At 39.5% G+C, this 18,302-nt stretch overlaps 1 protein-coding gene across 50 annotated transcripts in view; it reads left to right on the forward strand.

Moving 5' to 3' along the window:
- The window catches only part of MAP4 (microtubule associated protein 4), a 199,713-nt gene that overhangs the window by 126,691 nt on the left and 54,720 nt on the right, over positions 1 to 18,302 (forward strand). For 31 of the 50 annotated variants that reach the window (XM_025988942.2, XM_025988995.2, XM_025988934.2 and 28 more), the window contains 4 exons: positions 6,318 to 6,440; positions 12,913 to 13,026; positions 16,460 to 16,591; positions 17,106 to 18,263. In XM_025988942.2, the coding sequence (XP_025844727.1) occupies positions 6,318 to 6,440; positions 12,913 to 13,026; positions 16,460 to 16,591; positions 17,106 to 18,263 (1,527 nt within the window). The remainder of the gene's footprint in view (positions 1 to 6,317; positions 6,441 to 12,912; positions 13,027 to 16,459; positions 16,592 to 17,105; positions 18,264 to 18,302) is intronic. The other 19 variants (XM_072722354.1, XM_025988973.2, XM_072722353.1 and 16 more) reach the window with 1 other exon arrangement.

Raw genomic sequence — 18,302 nt, forward strand, 5'->3', positions numbered from 1 at the left:
TAGAAAAAAAATCTTCAGAAATCGAAGATCCTCTCAGGAGATGTTCCTGAAGGAGCATTTTAGAAAATACAAATTGAGGATAAATGATTTTGTTTTCTTATACTTCTCTACTTTTTCCCCCAAACCACTTCATGTAGGTGAAATCAGATTGAAATGATTCTATGAAACATGAAAATAAAGGGCAACCTTGAAGGGGAGCATTTGTACCTAGAGACAGCAGGATGAGTTGGAAGTCCTGTCACTTCCAATCCCACTTTGCCTTGAGGGTAGCAGTCAGTGTATTAGCCATAGAATTGTTTCTAAGTACCCTGTGGTAGAGCCTTCTCCTTCTCCCAGCTCTATCTTCCTTAGGTCTTTATCTGTTTTCTTTCCTTTTTTTTTTTTTTTTTTTAAGATTTATTTATTTATTTATGAGAGAGAGAGAGAGAGAGAGAGGCAGAGACACAGGAGGAGGGAGAAGCAGGCTGCATGCCGGGAGCCTGACGCAGGACTGGATCTGGAGACTCTAGGATCGCGCCCTGGGCCAAAGGCAGGCGCTAAACCGCTGAGCCGCCCAGGGATCCCCTTTTATCTGTTTTCTAGAAGGAAGACACAGTAGGGAAACTTTAAACTTTGGTACTGTGGCTATTCAGCCTTTCAAAACTTCTTTCTCGGGCAGCCCCGGTGGCGCAGTGGTTTAACACCGCCTGCAGCCCGGGTGTGATCCTGGAGACCTGGGATCAAGTCCCACATCGGGCTCCCTGCATGGAGCCTGCTTCTCCCTCTGCCCGTGCCTCTGCCCCTCTCTCTCTCTGTGTCTCTATGAATAAATAAATAAAATCTTAAAAAAAAAAAATAACAACCAAAAAAAACCCCAAAACTTCTTTCTCATTTACTTTTATGCCCTTCTCAACAAAAGTTCATGCCCCTAAAGAGGAAGTATATACTAAAGTCACCTTAATCCATTTTTAGAATATGTGATCACCCTTGGAGTTCCCTTGGGCCCATTTATGTTCAATTCCCATTCCTACCTGTAGTCTAGGCAGCCACTATTCTACTTCCTGTCAATATAGTTGTGTCTTTTCTGGAAAATTCATGTAAACAGAATTATATAATATATAGTCTCTTGTGTCTTGCTTTTCTCACATATCGTGAGGCTTTTAAGGCTCATCCATATTGTAGTATTTGTCAGTAGTTCATTCCCATTTATAGCTGCATAATATTCTATTATGTGTATGCACATATTTTGTTTATACGTTTGCCAGTTGATGAATACTAGGTTTCCAATTTTTAGCTGTAATGAATAATGCGTTAGTCATATTAGTTTTGTATAAATACATGTTTTCATTTCTCTTAGGTTGATACTTGGGATTGAGATTGCTAGGTCAGAAATGTTAACATTTTAAGAAACTGTCAAAGTCTAGAATTAAACTCTTACATCTTTCAACAAAGGTGCCCCAAGATAAATCTGTAGAGGAAGAATGCAGTAGTATCCCCTATCCGCGATTTAGCTTTCTGTCATTTCAGTTACTTGTGGTTACCTGTGGTTTGGAAGCAGATAGTCCTCCTCCTGACCTATCAGAAGGTCATTAGTAGCCTAACATTACGTCACAATACCTACCTCGTTCACCTCACTTCATCTAATCATGTAGGCATTTTATCATCTCACATCATCACTAGAAGGGTAAATAATACAGTAAGATATTTCGATAGACCACATTCACATAACTTTTATTTACTTACAGTATACCGTTATAATTGTTCTATTACTAGTTATTGTTGTTAATCTCTTGCTGTGCCTAATTTATAAATTAAACTTTATTATAGCTACATATGAATAGGGGAAAAAACAGCATATATAGGGTTCAGTACTATTTGTAGTTTCATGTGTCCAGCGGCAGGGATGGGGAGTAATCTTGCAGGGTATTTCCTACCAATAGGAGGACTACAATAGTCTTTTCAACAAATGGGGCTGGGAAAACTGGATATCTCTATGCAAAAGCATGAAATTGGGACCCCTACCTAATACCGCATAAAAAAATAATATGGATCATAGACCTAAATATAAGGGGTAAAGCAGACCTCCTAGAAGAAAACATAGGCATAGATCAGTTATGACCTTGGATTAGCCAGTGGTTTCTTAGAACTCCAGACATAGTGGCAAAAGAAAATCAGATAAATTGGACTTTATTGGAGTGCCTGGCTGGCTCACTTAGAGGTACATTTGACTTTTGATCTTAGAGTTGTAAGTTTGAGCCCCATGTTGTGTGCAGAGATGACTTTATTTTATTTTTTTGTTTTGTTTTTTGTTTTTGTTTTTTTTTGCAGAGATGACTTTTAAAAAAATTGGACTTTATCAAAATTAAAAATTATTTGTGCCCCAAGGACATCAAGAAAATGAATCTTGGATGAATCTAGAGGGTATAATGCTAAATCCAATAAATCAGTCAGAGAAAGACAACTATGATATGATTTCACTTACATGTGGAATTTAGGAAACAAAACAAATGAACAAAGATAAAAAGAAATACATCCTTGGGCAGCCCCGGTGGCACAGCAGTTTAGCGCCGCCTTCGGCCCAGGGCCTGATCCTGGAGACCCAGGATCGAGTCCTACGTTGGGCTCCCTGCATGGAGCCCGCTTCTCCCTCTGCCTGTGTCTCTACCTGTCTCTCTCTCTCTCTGAATGAATAAATAAATAAATTTAAAAAAATACATCCTTAAATAAGAGAACAGACTGATGTTTGCTAGAGGAAAGGTGGGTTGAGGGAAGGGGTGAAATAGGTGAAGGCAATTAAGAGTACACTTACTATGATGAGCACTGAGTAATGTATGGAACTGTTGAATCCTTATACCCCTGAAACTAATAACTGTATGTTAACTATGCTTGAAATAAAAAAAGAAAGTGAGGTGCGCCTAGGTGGCTCAGTTGGTTGAGCATCTGCCTTTGGCTCAGGTCATGATCTCGTGGTTCTGGGATCGAGTCCCACATCGAGCTCCCTGCTCAGCAGGGAGCCTGCTTCTCTCTCTGCCTCTATCCTTGGTTCATGCTCAATCTCTCTCTCAAATAAAAAACTAAAATATTACTAAAAGAATGAATCTTATATCTCAATAATAACAGAAATTAGCTCAATTAAAAAATAGTTGAATGATTTCAATAGATATATATTTTTTAGATTTATTATTTATTTTAAAGATTTTATTTATTTATTCATGAGAGACACAGAGAGAGAGGCAGAGATGTAGGCAGAGGAAGAAGCAGGTTCCATGCAGGGAGCCTGATGTGTGGGACTCAATCCTGGAATCACAGGATCATGCCCTGAGCCAAAAGCAGGCGCTCAACCGCTGAGCCACCCAGGTGTCGCTGTTTGTTTATTTTAGAGAGAGAGAGAGCATAGGTAGAGGGAGAGGATCCCAAGCGGACTCCATGCTAATGAGGAGCCTACCACAGTGTTGGATCTTATGACCCTGAGATCACAACCTAAGCCATACCAAAAGTTGGATGCTTAACTAAACTGTACTACCCGCGTGCCCCTTAAATAGACATTTCCTTTTTTAAAAATGCAAATGACTGATAAGCATTGAAAATATGCATAACATCACTAGTCATTAGGGAAATGCAAATCAGAACCACAGTGGGATACACTTCACACCCACATCTGGTATAGCTAAAATAAAAAAGATCAACAGTGTTGGCGAAGATGTGGAGAAGTTGAAACTCTCATACATTGTTGGTTGAGATTGTAAAATGTTGCAACCGCTTTGCAAAAACAGTCTGGCAGTTTCTCAAAATGTTAAACATAAGAGTTGATGTATATGACCTAGAAATTCTGCTAGGCATATACTCAGTAGAATTAGAAACATATGACCACACAGAAACTTATATATAGAGGATTTTGGAGTAATAAAAATATTCTGAAGTTAGTGGTGGTAGTTGTATATCTCCGTGAACATACTGAAACCCACAGGATTCTACACTTTAAAAGGATAATTTATATCTCAAGCTGTTCATAAAAAAAGAAAAGAAAGCCATCAAACTAATTTCTAAAGTAGTGCCATTTAACTTTCCCTCCAGGAATGAAAGAAGTTTCCTTTTTCTCTTTGTCCTCACTAACTCCTGGTATGGTCAGTCTTTTTGATTTAGTGGTTCAGTAGTGTAATAGCATCTGATAGTGATTTCAGTTTGCATTTCCTTAAGGACTAATGATGATGAGCTGCTTTTCATGTGCATATTACCCACTTGTGTATTTTCTTTGATGACAATGGCTATTGAACATTTTTGTTTGTTTAAAATTGAGTTGCTTGTCTTACAGTTGTGTTGTAAGAGATTTTTTCCAAGTCTTAATTTTTTATTATTAGACTGAACAGACAATAACATTTTATTTATTTGTTTGTTTAAAGATTTTATTTATTTATTCATGACAGACACAGAGAAAGAGAGAGAGGCAGAGACACAGGCAGAGGGAGAAGCATGCTCCATGCAGGGAGCCTGATGTGGGACTCGATCCCGATCCCGGGTCTCCAAGATCACACCCCAGGCCAAAGATGGCGCCAAACCGCTGGGCCATCAGGGCTGCCCAACGATAACATTTTAATAAATATGATCAGAACAAACAAAATGTGAGGGAAATAAAATAAGAACTTTACATATTGTTCTTTGCAAGTATAAACAAGACTGCATAAAAAGACTGAAGTGGCTATTTTCCCCATATTAAATGCTTAAACACAGTTTTGAATACACAGTATTTGCCAGTATCTATCTAGTTGCTTATAAATATTGTTTTTAATGTGATTAATGAATTTGTTTCCTATAAAATTGATCTAAGGTAGATTATAATTATGCTCTAAGAGATTTTGATCTCTTCTCTATAAAAGTCCTTTATTAGATTTATCATTTGCAAATATTTTCACAGTCTCTGGCTTCTCTTTTCATTCTCTTAATAGTATTTTTGAAAAGCAAAAGCTTTGGATCCCCCAGTGGCTCAGCGGTTGAGCACCTGCCTTCAGCCCAGGGCATGATCCTGGAGTCCTGGGATCAAGTCCCACATGGGGCTCCCTGCAATGGAGCCTGCTTTTCCCTCTGCCTGTGTCTCTGCCTCTCTCTTTGTGTCTCTCATGAATAAATAAATAAAATCTTTTTAGGGATCCCTGGGTGGCTCAGTGGTTTGGCGCCTTCCTTTGGCCCAGGGTGGGATCCTGGAGTCCCGGGATCGAGTCCCACGTCAGGCTCCCGGCATGGAGCCTGCTTCTCCCTCCTCCTGTGTCTCTGCCTCTTTCTCTCTCTGTCTATCACAAATAAAAATAAATAAATAAATAAATATTTTTAAAAAAATCTTTTTAAAAAGAAAAAGAAAAAGTTTTACATTTCAGTGGTGTCCAGTTCATCAGTATTTTTCCTTTATGGATCTTGCTTTTGATGACTTGTCTAAGAAATCTCTGCCTAATTCAGGGTCACAGAGATAGTTTTCTCCTCTGTTTTCTTCTACAAATTCCTTTAGTTTCACCTGTTTACATTTAGGTTTTGAATCTATCTGGAGTTAGATTTTGTGTATGGTCTAAGGTAAGTGACCAGTTGTTTCTGTGTCATTGGTTAGAAAAAAATGATCCTTTCCCCTTGGGACTTCTGTTAAAAACCAGTTGTCCACAAACTTATATAGTTTTCTTTCTGAACTCTATTCTGCTCCATTTATCTAATGTGTGGGCCATACCACACTCACTTGGTTATTTTACATTTGTAATAACTTTTAAAATCAGAATGTCCTCCAGTGTGCTGTTCTTCAAAATTGTTTTGGCTATTCTGTGTTTTTTTTTTTGCATTTCCTTATAAATTATGGAATGAGTTTGTTGACACCTTCAAAAAATTCTACTGGAATTTTTAATTGTAATTGCCTTGAATCTATTGGTCAGTTTGAGAATCGCCATCTTAACAATACCGAGTCTTCTATTAATGAACATAGCATAGTATTTCTCTCCATTTATTTAGATCTGACATTTTTTTGAGTTTTGGTGACTTGAAATGATTGTTGCTGACAGTTGTCAAATTTTATACTTGTTCTTTTGTAGATAAAAATCACTAACCTTTTCACATATCATAACCAGAAGATATTTTGCAGTATTTTTAACCTAATAACAACCTATACTTCCAGTATTTTTTTTTACTTCCAGTATTTTGATTATGTTTTTCTGTCGTAAAATTAAAAAAAAAATTTCTTGAAAGGCGCTAGGTAGGTATGATTTTGTCATAATTATACTAATTGTGATACTTGTAGAAACTCAACTCTAATGGAGAAGAAGACAAAAGTACCTTTTAACTTTTTTTCCCGTGTTTTGTATTTAAAGGCTCGCCAACTCAATTCCTTGAAGAGAAAATGCCCTACGAGGGATATCAGAACATCCAGAGCTGGCCAGAAAATACAAACTTTTGCTTTGAGCCAGAACAGTTGGTGAATCCTACCCAGACTGGTAAGTGCAGACTTGCCTGTGACTGCTCCGTGTAAGCAATGACATAAACATGAAAAATTTGCAGCCACCATGTAGATAAAACTTTTTAGCTTAAATATAGCTTATAAAGCACAACCAAGGTGTAATCATTTACCCTGAACATTTAGTTGACCCTTTCTCTTCTCAATCCCTTCTTCTGAGGCCCATGCCCCTCTAAATCTCTCCCTTTCAAGGACTGTTTTAGTAATTTAACTGAAACTGATATTCATTGAAGACTAAATTGTCAGTAGTACCTTAGAATCTTAATTCTTCCAAAAGGAATTTTTACAGTAATTATAGCACCATTTGTTGAATGTCTGTTTTGTGTGCCAGGCACAGTGCTAGCACCTTCCTATACATATTTTCTGTGTTTCTAACCTAAGTCTGCAAGTATTTATCATCCTCATTTGACAGAAGGAACTAAGACTCATACCCAATTTCTATAAAATCAAACTAATCTATAGAGACCAAAAGCATATTTGTAGTTGCCTAGAGCTAGAAATGGTGGCAGGAATGGATTGTAGAAGGACCTCAAAGTGGACCATCAATGGCCCCATGCCAGGTTGAGAGCTCAGTTTTTTTTGTTTGTATTTTGTATTTATATATGGTTTCCTTTCTGCCATCTAACTTATAAGGTGCTTATAGCTGATTCCAAATGAACTAGTACTTGATGTTCTATACCATTTTCTCATTATTGACTGTCTTAGATATATGATAATTTTTAAAAACAGCTTTATTGAGACATAATTCGTATAACATACAATTCACCTATTCAAAGTGTACAATTCAGTGGATTTTTAGTGTATTCACATATATATAAAGCTATCACCAGAATCAACTTTACAATATTTTTATTACCTCAAAAACAAACTCTGTATTCTTTAGATATCACTCCCTGTCTCTTTATCCAACCCAGCACTAAGCAACCACTAATCGACTCTCTCTCTAAATTTATCTGTTCTGCACATTTTATAAGATGGAATCGTATGTGCTCTTTTGTGACTGGCTTTTTCACTTAGCAAGCTTTCAAGAATTGTGCATTTTGTGTCATGGGTCAGTACTTCATTCTTTCAGAGGGTCCTATTGCATAGATATACCACATTTTGTTTATCTTTTCATCAGTTGATAAATGTATAGGTTGTTTGCGGGGTTTTTTTTGTTTTTGTTTTGTTTTACTGTTGTTAGTACTGCTGTTTTAATCATTCATGTACAGGTTTTTGTGCAAACATACATTTTCATTTACCTTGGGTTTGTTTATACCTGGGTTGGTATTGCTGATTATTTGGTAACTATTTAATCATTTGAGGAATTGCCCAACTATTTTCCAAAGCATCCATTTTATATTCTTACCAATAGTGGGTTAGGTTTGTAATTCCTCCACATCTTTAAAAATGCTTGTTTTACCTTTTGAAAAATTATATCTAGCCTAGTTGCTATTGAAATGGTATCCTGTTGTGATTTTTATTTGCATTTTCCTCTTAGCTAATGATGATCATCTTTTTATCTTTTCATATGTTTACTGGCTATTTGTGTATCTTCATTAGAGAAATGTGAATTCAGATACCATGTCCTATTTTTTTTTAAAGATTTTATTTATTCATGAGAGATGCAGAGAAACAGGCAGAGGGAGAGAAACAGGCTCACTGAGGGAACCCAATCAGGACTTGAACCCAGGACCCCGGGATCATGACCTGAGCCAAAGGCAGACACTCAACCACTGAGCCACCCAGATGTTCCCTTTGTCCCATTTTCTTTTTTTAAGATTTTATTTATTTATTCATGACAGACACAGAGAGAGAGGCAGAAACACTGGCAGAGGGAGAAGCAGGTTCCATGCAGGGTGCCTGATGTAGGACTCAATCCCCAGTCTCCAGAATCACACCCTGGGCCGAAGGTGGCGCTAAACCGCTGGGCCACTGGGGCTGCCCCCCTTTTTACCATTTTTAATTGGTGTGTCTTTGTTGTTGTTGTTGTCCTATAAGAGTTCTTTATATACTAGACCCTTATTAGATTTATGATTTGCAAATATTTTTTCCCATGTTATGGAGGTTGTCTTCTAATTTTCTTAATTTTCTTGATAGTGCCCTTTGATGCATAAAAGTGTTTTATTTTGATGGGGCCCAATTATCTAGTTTTTATTTTGTCATTCATGCTTTTGTGTCATAGCTAAGAATTCACTGCCAAATCTGAGGTCATGAACATCTATCCTTATGTTTTGTTCTAAAAATTTTATAATTTTAGCTCTTGTATTAAGGTCTTTGATCCATTTTAAGTTGATTTTTGTATATGGTGAGAGGTAGAGAAGTCTAGATTCATTCTTTTGCATGTGGATATCCAGTTATCCCAGTTCCATTTTTTTGAAAAGATCATTCTTTCCCCATTTCCTAGTCTTGGCATCCTTGCTGAAATCTGTTCACCATAGATCTATAGCTTTATCAACTCTTAGTTCTATTGCACTGATGTGTATGTCTGTCCTTATACCAGTACTATTCTATCATGATTACTGTAGCTTTGTGTAAGTGTTGCAGTGGAGAAGTGTGAATCTTCCTACTTTTTTAAAAAAATATTTTATTAATTTATTCATGAGAGACACAGAGAGAGAGAGGTAGAGACACAGGCAGAGGGAGAAGCAGGCTCCATGCAGGGAGCCTGTTATGGGACTTGATCCCGGGACTCCAGGATCACACCCCTGAGCCGAAGGCAGGAGCCAAACCATTGAGCAATCCAGGGATTTTTTTTTTTAATGATTGTTTTGGCTATTCTGGGTCCTTTGCAGTTCCACATGAATTTTATAATCAGCTTGTCAAATTTTTTTAAAGATTTTATTTATTTTATTTGAGAGAGAGAGAATGTGTGAGAGAGCACATAGCGGGGAGGGGTGCAGAGGAGAGAGAGAGAAGCAGACTTCTCACTGAGCAGGGAGCCCAATGTGGGTCTCCATCCCAAGATCCCGGGATCATGACCTGAGTAAAGGCAGATGCTTAACTAACTGAGTCACCCAGGTGCCTAGGTTATCAGTCTGTAAAGAAATCAGCTGGGATTCTGCTTGGAATTGCATTGAATCTATAGATCAAATTGAGGAGTTTTGCCATCTTAACAATATTAAGTCTTTCAGTTCATAAACATAGAATGTTTTACATTTATGTATACCTTTCAACAATATTTTTGAAGTTTTCAGAGTATAAATTTTATACTCTGTTTTGTAAAACTTATTCCTAATATTTTGTTTTTTTGATGCTATGAATGGAATGGTTTTCTTTTTTTTGGAATGGTTTTCTTTTTTTTTTTTTTTTTTTGGAATGGTTTTCTTAATTTCATTTTTAGATTGTTCATTGGAAGGTAATAGCTATACAATTGACTTTTGTATATTGATCTTGTATCTTCCAACCTTGCTGAACTCATTAGTTTTAGTAGTTTTTTAGTGGATTCCTCATGATTTGAGCAAAAAGATAGAATGCCATTAGAGATGGTAAGATTGTATGAATGGTCATTTGGGAAGCATGTTACATTTTGACTTTATTTTATATATTAAGAATTGGTAATTTAGGGGTGCCTGGGTGGCTCAGTTGGTTAAGCGTATACCTTCAGCTCAGTTCATGTTCTTGGGGTCCTGGGATTGAGCCCCACGTCAGGCTTCCTGCTCAGCAGGGAGCCTAGTTATCCCTCTGCTGCTCCCCTCTGCTTGTGCTCTCTCACTCACTCTCTCTCTGTCAAATAAAATAAGTTAATAAAATCTTTAAAAAAAAAAGGATTGACAATTTATTAGGAAAGCCAAGAGGGGCACTGGGGTGGCTCAGTGGTTGAGCATCTGCCTTTGGCTCTCAGGTCATGGTCCCAGGTTCTGGGATCAAGTCCCCGCATTGGGCTCCCCTCAGGGAGTCTGCTTTTCACTCTGCATATGTCTCTGCCTCTCTCATGAATACATAAATAAAATATTTTAAAAAAGAAAGTCAAGATATAAGGGGTGAGTTCTAGATGTCTGGAGGTACAAATTTGAGTGTTACTAAGTTACAGGATTTTAAACTGTAGGATTAAATGAGATCACTATGAGGGAGTGAATATAGATGGAGAAAAGGTCTTCTCCCTGTAACCACTCATTTCTTTAGTTTTCAGCTTAAGTATTTATCAGGTGAAGATCTTCTTGAACGAAAATATCGCTCTGCTAAATGTTCTCAGCCCTGACCTTCTGCATCTCCTCTGTTTTTTTTTTTTTTTTTTTTTTAAGATTTTACTTATTTATTCATGATAGACGCAGATAGAGAGGCAGAGACACAGGCAGAGGGAGAAGCAGGCTCCATGCAAGGAGCCCGGTGTGGAACTCAATCCCAGGACTCCAGGATCCTGCCCTGGGCAAAAGGCAGGTGCTAAACCGCTGAGCCACCCAGGGATCCCTTCCCTTTTTAAAAAAAAAAAAAAGATTGTATTTATTTATTCATGAAAGACACAGAGAGAGAGGCAGAGACATAGGCAGAGGGAGAAGCAGGCTCTTTGCAGGGAGCCCGATGTGGGACTCGATCCTGGGGCTCCAGAATCATGCCTTAGGCCAAAGGCAGATGTTTAATTGCTGAGCCACCCAAGCGTCCCTCCTCTGGGTTTTTAGAGCACACAGGCTCTGCCATATTAGAGGCACTCCGTAAAAAATAAGTAAATGATGGAACTTGGTTAGAAACCATTCATTTTTACATGCAAGTTAGCAAATCTTCCATCCTAATATGCACACCATACAATTACTCTCCTTGATGGTTTAGGCTTCCTGTTTTCCTTCAGTGGAAGTGTGAGAAGCAGAACAAGCAAGCAACCACCCCAAACCAAGTGATACTGGAGAGAATGAATGGTTATAATCTCTCTTCCCAGCTCCCCTGCTGTTCTGGAGAAGCAACATTGGGGTCTCCTCCATCCCCAACAGTTCTTAGTTTGCCTTCTGCTTGTTTATACTTATCAGTGCCATGGTCTCCCCTGATCTTGACAACCCTAACTAGAAGAGGGTGGTACAGCTTGCCTCTGACAAATGAAGCCCCTGAAGGGAATGAGTCACTAGGATCTACCAAGGAACTAGTTAGAAATCAGATTCTTAGGGCCTAGCAATCAGTGTTTCTTTAAGGCTGCAGGGTAATTCAGATGTGTGCAAATTTTGAGAAGGCCTCCTTAGAAGCAGATTTTTTTTTTTAAAGATATTACTTATTTATTAGAAAGAGTGAGCACAAGCAGGGAGAAGGGCAGAGGAAGAAGCAGACACCTCACTGAGCAGAGCACTTCAATGCAGGGCTCCATCCTAGGGCCCTGGGATCTTGGCCTGAACTGAAGGCAGATCCTTAACTGACTAAGCCACCTGCCTCAGAAGCTGAATTCTTTTTTTTTTTCTCTGATAAAGAATTTATTGTAGGAATGGCATATTTTATATTAAGGGTATATTTTATACTAAGGGCAATGAGAAAAAGCATGCTGTTATCCCCCTTTCTGGTACCTAGAATAAAACCATGCTGATCACAAACCTTTCCAGTGTAGAGTATCAGAAAGATTAAATCACAAATCTTTTAGTACATTTCTTAAAGTTCTCTTGACCATCGCATTCTTAATATTTCATTTCTGCATCAGGGCAGAAATGTCTTATGAACATTTCATGACTAAAGATCAAAAAGAAAGGAAGCCACTTTAAAGTAATTTGGAAACAGTATCCACAGTTTAAAGGCTGATTATCCTTTGCTTGCATTGGAATACATGCTGATCTATCTGCTCAAGGAAGTAGATGTGCTAGTAGCAGTGAACACACAGGACAATTTTTATTTAAATTCTAGTTGGTTAACATATAGTGTAATACTGGTTTCAGGGATAGAATTCAGTGAATCATCACTTACATATAACACTCAGAGCTCATCATAGCAAGCGTCCCTTAGTAGCAAAATTTTTGCTTGGCCTGACTGGCTTTGTGACTGGCTTTGCTCTTTTCTCGTATAAGAAGGCAGTTTCCCTGATGTTTTGAGTGTCTTTGCTTACGGCAACTTCTGATTCTAGAGTTTATTTCTCTTCTTAAGATGCCAGCTGTTCACCTTGTTTAATTCAGACAGTTCTTTAAAAGTAGTTTTCTTCATAAAGTCCACATGAGGTATTGTCTTTACTTGTCTGGCTGTCTTCCCCTCCCCCCATATAACCTAAAATGAATGTCTAAATATATATTGGAAGTTTAATTATATCTGTACTTTCAACTCTTAACATATTAGAGAATTGAGTATTAGTTGTGCTTTTGGTTTTTTATTTGTTGGCTGATTCAGATAATCAAATCTTAGAGAATATGAGATTACATATTCTTTACCATGTTCAGTCACATATTATCTCAATTTATTTAACTTCTGTTGATGACACAAATGTAGCCAATCAGTATTCATCATAATGTAAGGAATGCTAATCTTTTTAGCTATATTCACTGAATGAGTTTTAAATTCCTTCTTTATTCCAGATCCTTTTAAGATGCACCATGATGATGGCCTGGAGGATTTTCTCTTTCTCCCCAGTGGAACAACCAGTGCTGCCGCATTTACAGAACGAAATGATCCCCTGCAAGACAGTTATGGTATGATTTCTTCAACTAGATTGATTGGTTAACTCCAAACAATTAATGTGGACTTTTACCCATCACCTTTGAATTTAACCACTCATATTTTTTGGCTCTAGCTGTAACAAGGCTCTTTCTAGATTGGTCTCAGGAGAGAATTCAGTTGAGATGCTCAGGGTCTGCTCACCTCCTCTCATTGGATCTTGAATACTATACGATAGGGCCAGATTCTTTTTTTTTTTTTTTTTAATACAGACAGAGAGAGAGAGAGAGAGAGAGAGGCAGAGACACAGGCAGAGGGAGAAGCAGGCTCCATGCAGGAAGCCTGACGTGGAACTCGATCCTTGGTCTCCAGGATCACACCCTGGGCTGCAAGCGGCGCTAAACCGCTGCGCCACTGGGGCTGGATAGGGCCAGATTCTATCTCCACATTATACCAGCTCATTACCTCAGGCAAGTTATGTCCTCTCTAAACTGTGATTTCTTTATCTATGGGGCCAGCGCTTGTTCCTACCTTAAAGATGTGGTGACAATTAAATAGAATTTTATAAGAGCACTTCTCAGAACATCTGGTACTTAGTAAACATTAAACATGTCTTATTTCTCAATTAGTAGTATCCTTATTCCTGGTTTTGTATAACTTTTAACGTGAATGTGGCTAGGATACCATGAGGGAAGTGAAACTTTACTTCTTACCATCTTAGGTTTTTAGCTGGGACTCTAACAAAAAGACAGATTAGCAGGAGACAGTTTGTTAACACATGCAGAATCCAGCATACGGGAAAAAAGTAACTCAAAGTGGTAGCTTAGAATTTAAATTTATATAGCATCTTCAACAAAGAACAGTAAATGTGTAAAGAAGTGAAAGGAAAGGGGTGCTTGGGTGGCTCAGCTGGTTAGACATCTGCCTTCAGCTCAGGTCATGATCCTGGGGTCCTGGGGTCCTTTGGGCTTCTTGCTCAGTAGGGAGCTTACTTCTCCCTCTTCTCCTCCTACTTGTGTTCTCTTGCTATCAAATGAATAAATAAAATCTTAAAAAAAAAAAAAAAAAAAGAAGGGCAGCCCCAGTGGCTCAGCTGTTTAGCCCCACCTTCAGCCCTGGGCATGATCCTGGAGACCCGGGATCAAGTCCCATGTCAGGCTCCCTGCATGGAGCCTGCTTCTCCCTCTGGCTGTGTCTCTGCCTCTCTCTCTCTCTCTGTGTGTGTGTGTGTCTCTCATGAATAGATAAATAAAATCTTTTTTTTTTTTTTTAATTTTTATTTATTTATGATAGTCACAGAGAGAGAGAGAGAGAGGCAGAGACACAGGCGGAGGGAGAAGCAGGCTCCATGCACCGGGAGCCCGACGTGGGATTCGATCCCGGGTCTCCAGGATCGCGCCCTGGGCCAAAGGCAGGCGCCAAACCACTGCGCCACCCAGGGATCCCAAATAAAATCTTTTAAAAAAGAAAAGAAATGAGGGATCCCTGGGTGGCGCAGCGGTTTAGTGCCTGCCTTTGTTTGGCCCAGGGCGCAATCCTGGAGACCCGGGATCGAATCCCACGTCGGGCTCCCGGTGCATGGAGCCTGCTTCTCCCTCTGCCTATGTCTCTGCCTCTCTCTCTCTCTCTCTGTGTGACTATCATAAATAAAAAAAAAAAAGAAAAGAAAAGAAATGACAAGACAAAGGAATGCAGTTTTTAGGCTTCCATGAGTGGCAAACTATGGGTAAAAAATGCGTGAGAGGGAACCAGTGGAGTAAAGTTTGTTTGCAGGTTCCTCTGGTGCTCTCTCTGGGCTGACAGTCTGTCTCCCAGATAAAGAGAATTTATATCCTGCCCTTACGTAGAAAGTGGGGAGCTTTTTCTAGGTTTATTGCTCCCTAATTTCTTTCAGTTCAAAATAATTTTTATGTCAAAGAGGCATATTTTGTAGTGACATTCTGGTTTCCTTCAGTACCTATTGCCAATAAATCCCACTTCCAATAATGCTTATAATTTTGTATTTGTAAAGCTCATGCCTAATAATATGTTGTAATTATACTTCTCTTTGAACTGAGGATCTCTAGGGGAAAAGATGTCATATAAGTTAATGTTGATGCTATCCATGTAGTCACCTGACGTTTTGATTGTGGCTTTGAGTCCTGTTTTTTTCAGCTTGCCAGCTAGCAAGTCATTTAGTCCCATTGACTTCTTTACAGCATCTTGTTCTCTTACTTTATGCTCCCTCTGCCTTCCTCTGTAGAAGCCCCTGTCACTTCATACCTACGCCACCTCAGGAGTCTCCTAACAGACTTCCTGCTCCCTTTTAAATTCATTCCAGACATACCTGTTGCGTTGGTCACTGGGTCCCTGTTCTATATTTATCATCTCATTTTTCATTAAGACCTTAAAAGACTATTTTTTTGCCCTTCAAGTCTAAATTTCTCTGGCTTTCCAGATCCTTCTTCCATTGTTCGCTCTAATCCTGTTTTCCCTCTCTGGTATGCAAGATCTATTTGAATCCGGCTGATTTGATAGTTGCAGAAACATTCTTGTCCTACTGGCATTTTCATACTTTTCTTTGCTCAGTGTCCTCCGTCCTTGAAATGGACTACTCTCTCCTCTCTTCCTGCTCTTGCTTCTCCTCTGAAGCCTCTGTGGCTGTTCTGATCCTCACAGTTGTTCTTAAACTCTTGGAGCACTTAGTCCATACTATACAGTATTTTTTTAAACTTTTTTTAAAATGACATTTCAAGATTATTTATTTATTTGAGAGAGAATGAGCAAGAGAGAATGAGCACAAGTCAGGAGGAGTGCAAGAAGGGAGAAGCAGGCTCCCCATCAAGCAGAGTCTGGTGCGGGGCTCGATTTCAGGACCCCGGGATCATGACCCAAGCCAAAGGCAGACACTCAAACTAACTAAGCCACCCAAGTGCCCCCTATACAGTATTTAATATATGTTTGTCTTGCCCCTCTAGCTAAATTGTAATACTCTTGATGGCAAGGACCATGTGATATTAAATCCCCTATTATGTCTGACAGAGGCTAGCATGATAATAATCCTTCTACATTTGTCTCTTTCTAAATAATTTACATTTTCACAAAACTGTTGTGTAATGTTGCAGAGGAAGGCATTCATCTCATTTTACAGATGAGGAAGTCAAGAGTCACAATTCCTTACTGTACATTGTGTTGTGCCAGTTATGATATTTTTGGTGCTAGAGCTTCATCTTTGGTACTTTGACTCCTTGCAATATGCTGTAGAAGGTTCCTAGTTAATGCTGACCAATGGCATGACAGCCAGGTTACAATTTACCAAAACCTGAAAAACGTCAACAATTTTTACTTTAAAACTCTCTTGCTTTGTTTTTCATTAGTCCTTAGGTCTTTGTCATTATGGCAGTATACAAAGCTGATTTTCAATATCAAATGCCTTTTTTCCCTCATTACTGACCCAGTTTCAAAAATCTGTTTGTGTTTCAATATTAGGTCTGTTTCCCTGTGGCACATTTTCTCCTGCAGCTGTTGTTCCTCAGGGGTGGCCCATGGAAGCCCCAAACTCTCCACATTCAGAATCCTTCATTTCCCCAGTGGCCACGCCACAGCCTCTGCAGCCCACAGGTAGAACCCCTCTTTATCACTTAATGGTTACAGTATCATAATTTAAATCACCAGACTTCATTTTTAGCAGTGTATAGCAGTATAGATAAACATTTTAGAACTATCACAAATGCTTTTATTCCTTTAATTACTGATTTCACAGCTGAAGGAATGAAGGTGTGGGTGAAATACAACACTTGGAGTTCGTGGGCACAGAAAATCTTTTTTTAATTCAGTGCAGACTTATGCCTTAGAGGTTTTTTTCTAGATGTGCCACAGGTTCCCATTCTTAAAATAGCTGTGTGCCTGGGCCGCTGCTGTTTTTAAACCTGTGTTTTTTCTTTTCCTTCTCTACTATGTACTCTCTCGGTATCCTGTTCTTCTCAGTACCGGGACTATGAAAGAGTAGGGTATTATGTTTGGGGTGTTATGGTCACAAAATCTAGATACTCCTGTGTTCTCAGAAAGTAAGTTTTGAATGCAGAGCTATGAGCACACAGTGGTGAGTCCTAAATTTCCAACTTACTTCCCATAGAGCCAGCTGAAGAGGTAGAAATGACATCAGCAGAAGAGAGGGCACCAGCAGAAGCATTGGAAACCATGAGGGGCCTGGAAGCTGCTGACATGTCACCATCTAGAGAAACAGACATGGCTCTAACTGAGGACCTGGCACCAGCCACAGAAATAGAGGTGGCATTGGCTAAAGACATGGAAGTATCTCCCAAATCAGATGTGACACAGGCTAAGGACATAGAATCATCTATGGAGTCAGATATGGCCTTAGTCAAGGACATGGTACTGCTCAGAGAAACAGAAGAAGCTCCAGTTAAGGATGTCGTATTGTCCACAGAAGAAGATGTATCATTAGCCAAGGATGTGGTACTACCCCCAGAAACAGAGGTGGCCCTAGCCAAGGATATATTATCATTCAAAGAAACAGAGAGAGCACCACCTATAAAAATGGATTTGTCCCCAGATGAGGGCACGGTACCATGCACAGACAGACAGATGGCCCCAGCCAAGGGTGTGGTATCACTCTCAGAAATAGAAGTGGCATTGGCTAAAGATGTTATATCATGCACAGAAATACCTTCAGCCAAGGAAGTGGCTTTGTCCCCAGAAACAGAGGTGGCCCCAACTGGGGACATGGCACTGCCTCCCGAAACCAAGGTGATCTTGACTGAGGTTGTGCCACTGCCCCCAGAAACAAAGGTGGCCACAGTCAAGGACATTGCTCTATATCCAGATATAGAAAAGACCCCAGTGAAGGACGTGGCTCCATCCCCAGAATCAGAGATGGTCCTGGGCAAGGATGTGGCTCCATCCCAAGAAACAGAGTTGGCCCTGGGCAAGGACATGGTTTCACCTCCAGAAACAGAGGTAGCCCTGGATAAGAATGTGGCTGTGCCACCAGAAACGGAAGTGACCCTGACCAAGGATGTGCCTCAGCCTCCAGAAACAGAGGTAGCCCTGACTAAGGATGTGGCTCTGCCCCCTGGGACAGAGGTGATCCTGGACAACAATGTGAATCCCGCCAAGGATGTTGCACCACTCTCAGAAACAGAGGTGGCACCAGTTCCAGCTAAGGACATGGACACTCCATGGACACAGGAAGAAATAAGCAAGGCGTCCCAGTTAAAATCTCCCAAGGATGAGGGGCAGTCAGCTGCATCTACTTTTATCATTTCTCCAGGTACGGGTTTATGTTTACTCAGTATTTCTGTCTCCCATG

This window comes from Vulpes vulpes, chromosome 9 (genome assembly GCF_048418805.1).
Source record: "Vulpes vulpes isolate BD-2025 chromosome 9, VulVul3, whole genome shotgun sequence".
In the NCBI taxonomy this organism is placed as follows: Eukaryota; Metazoa; Chordata; class Mammalia; order Carnivora; family Canidae; genus Vulpes; species Vulpes vulpes.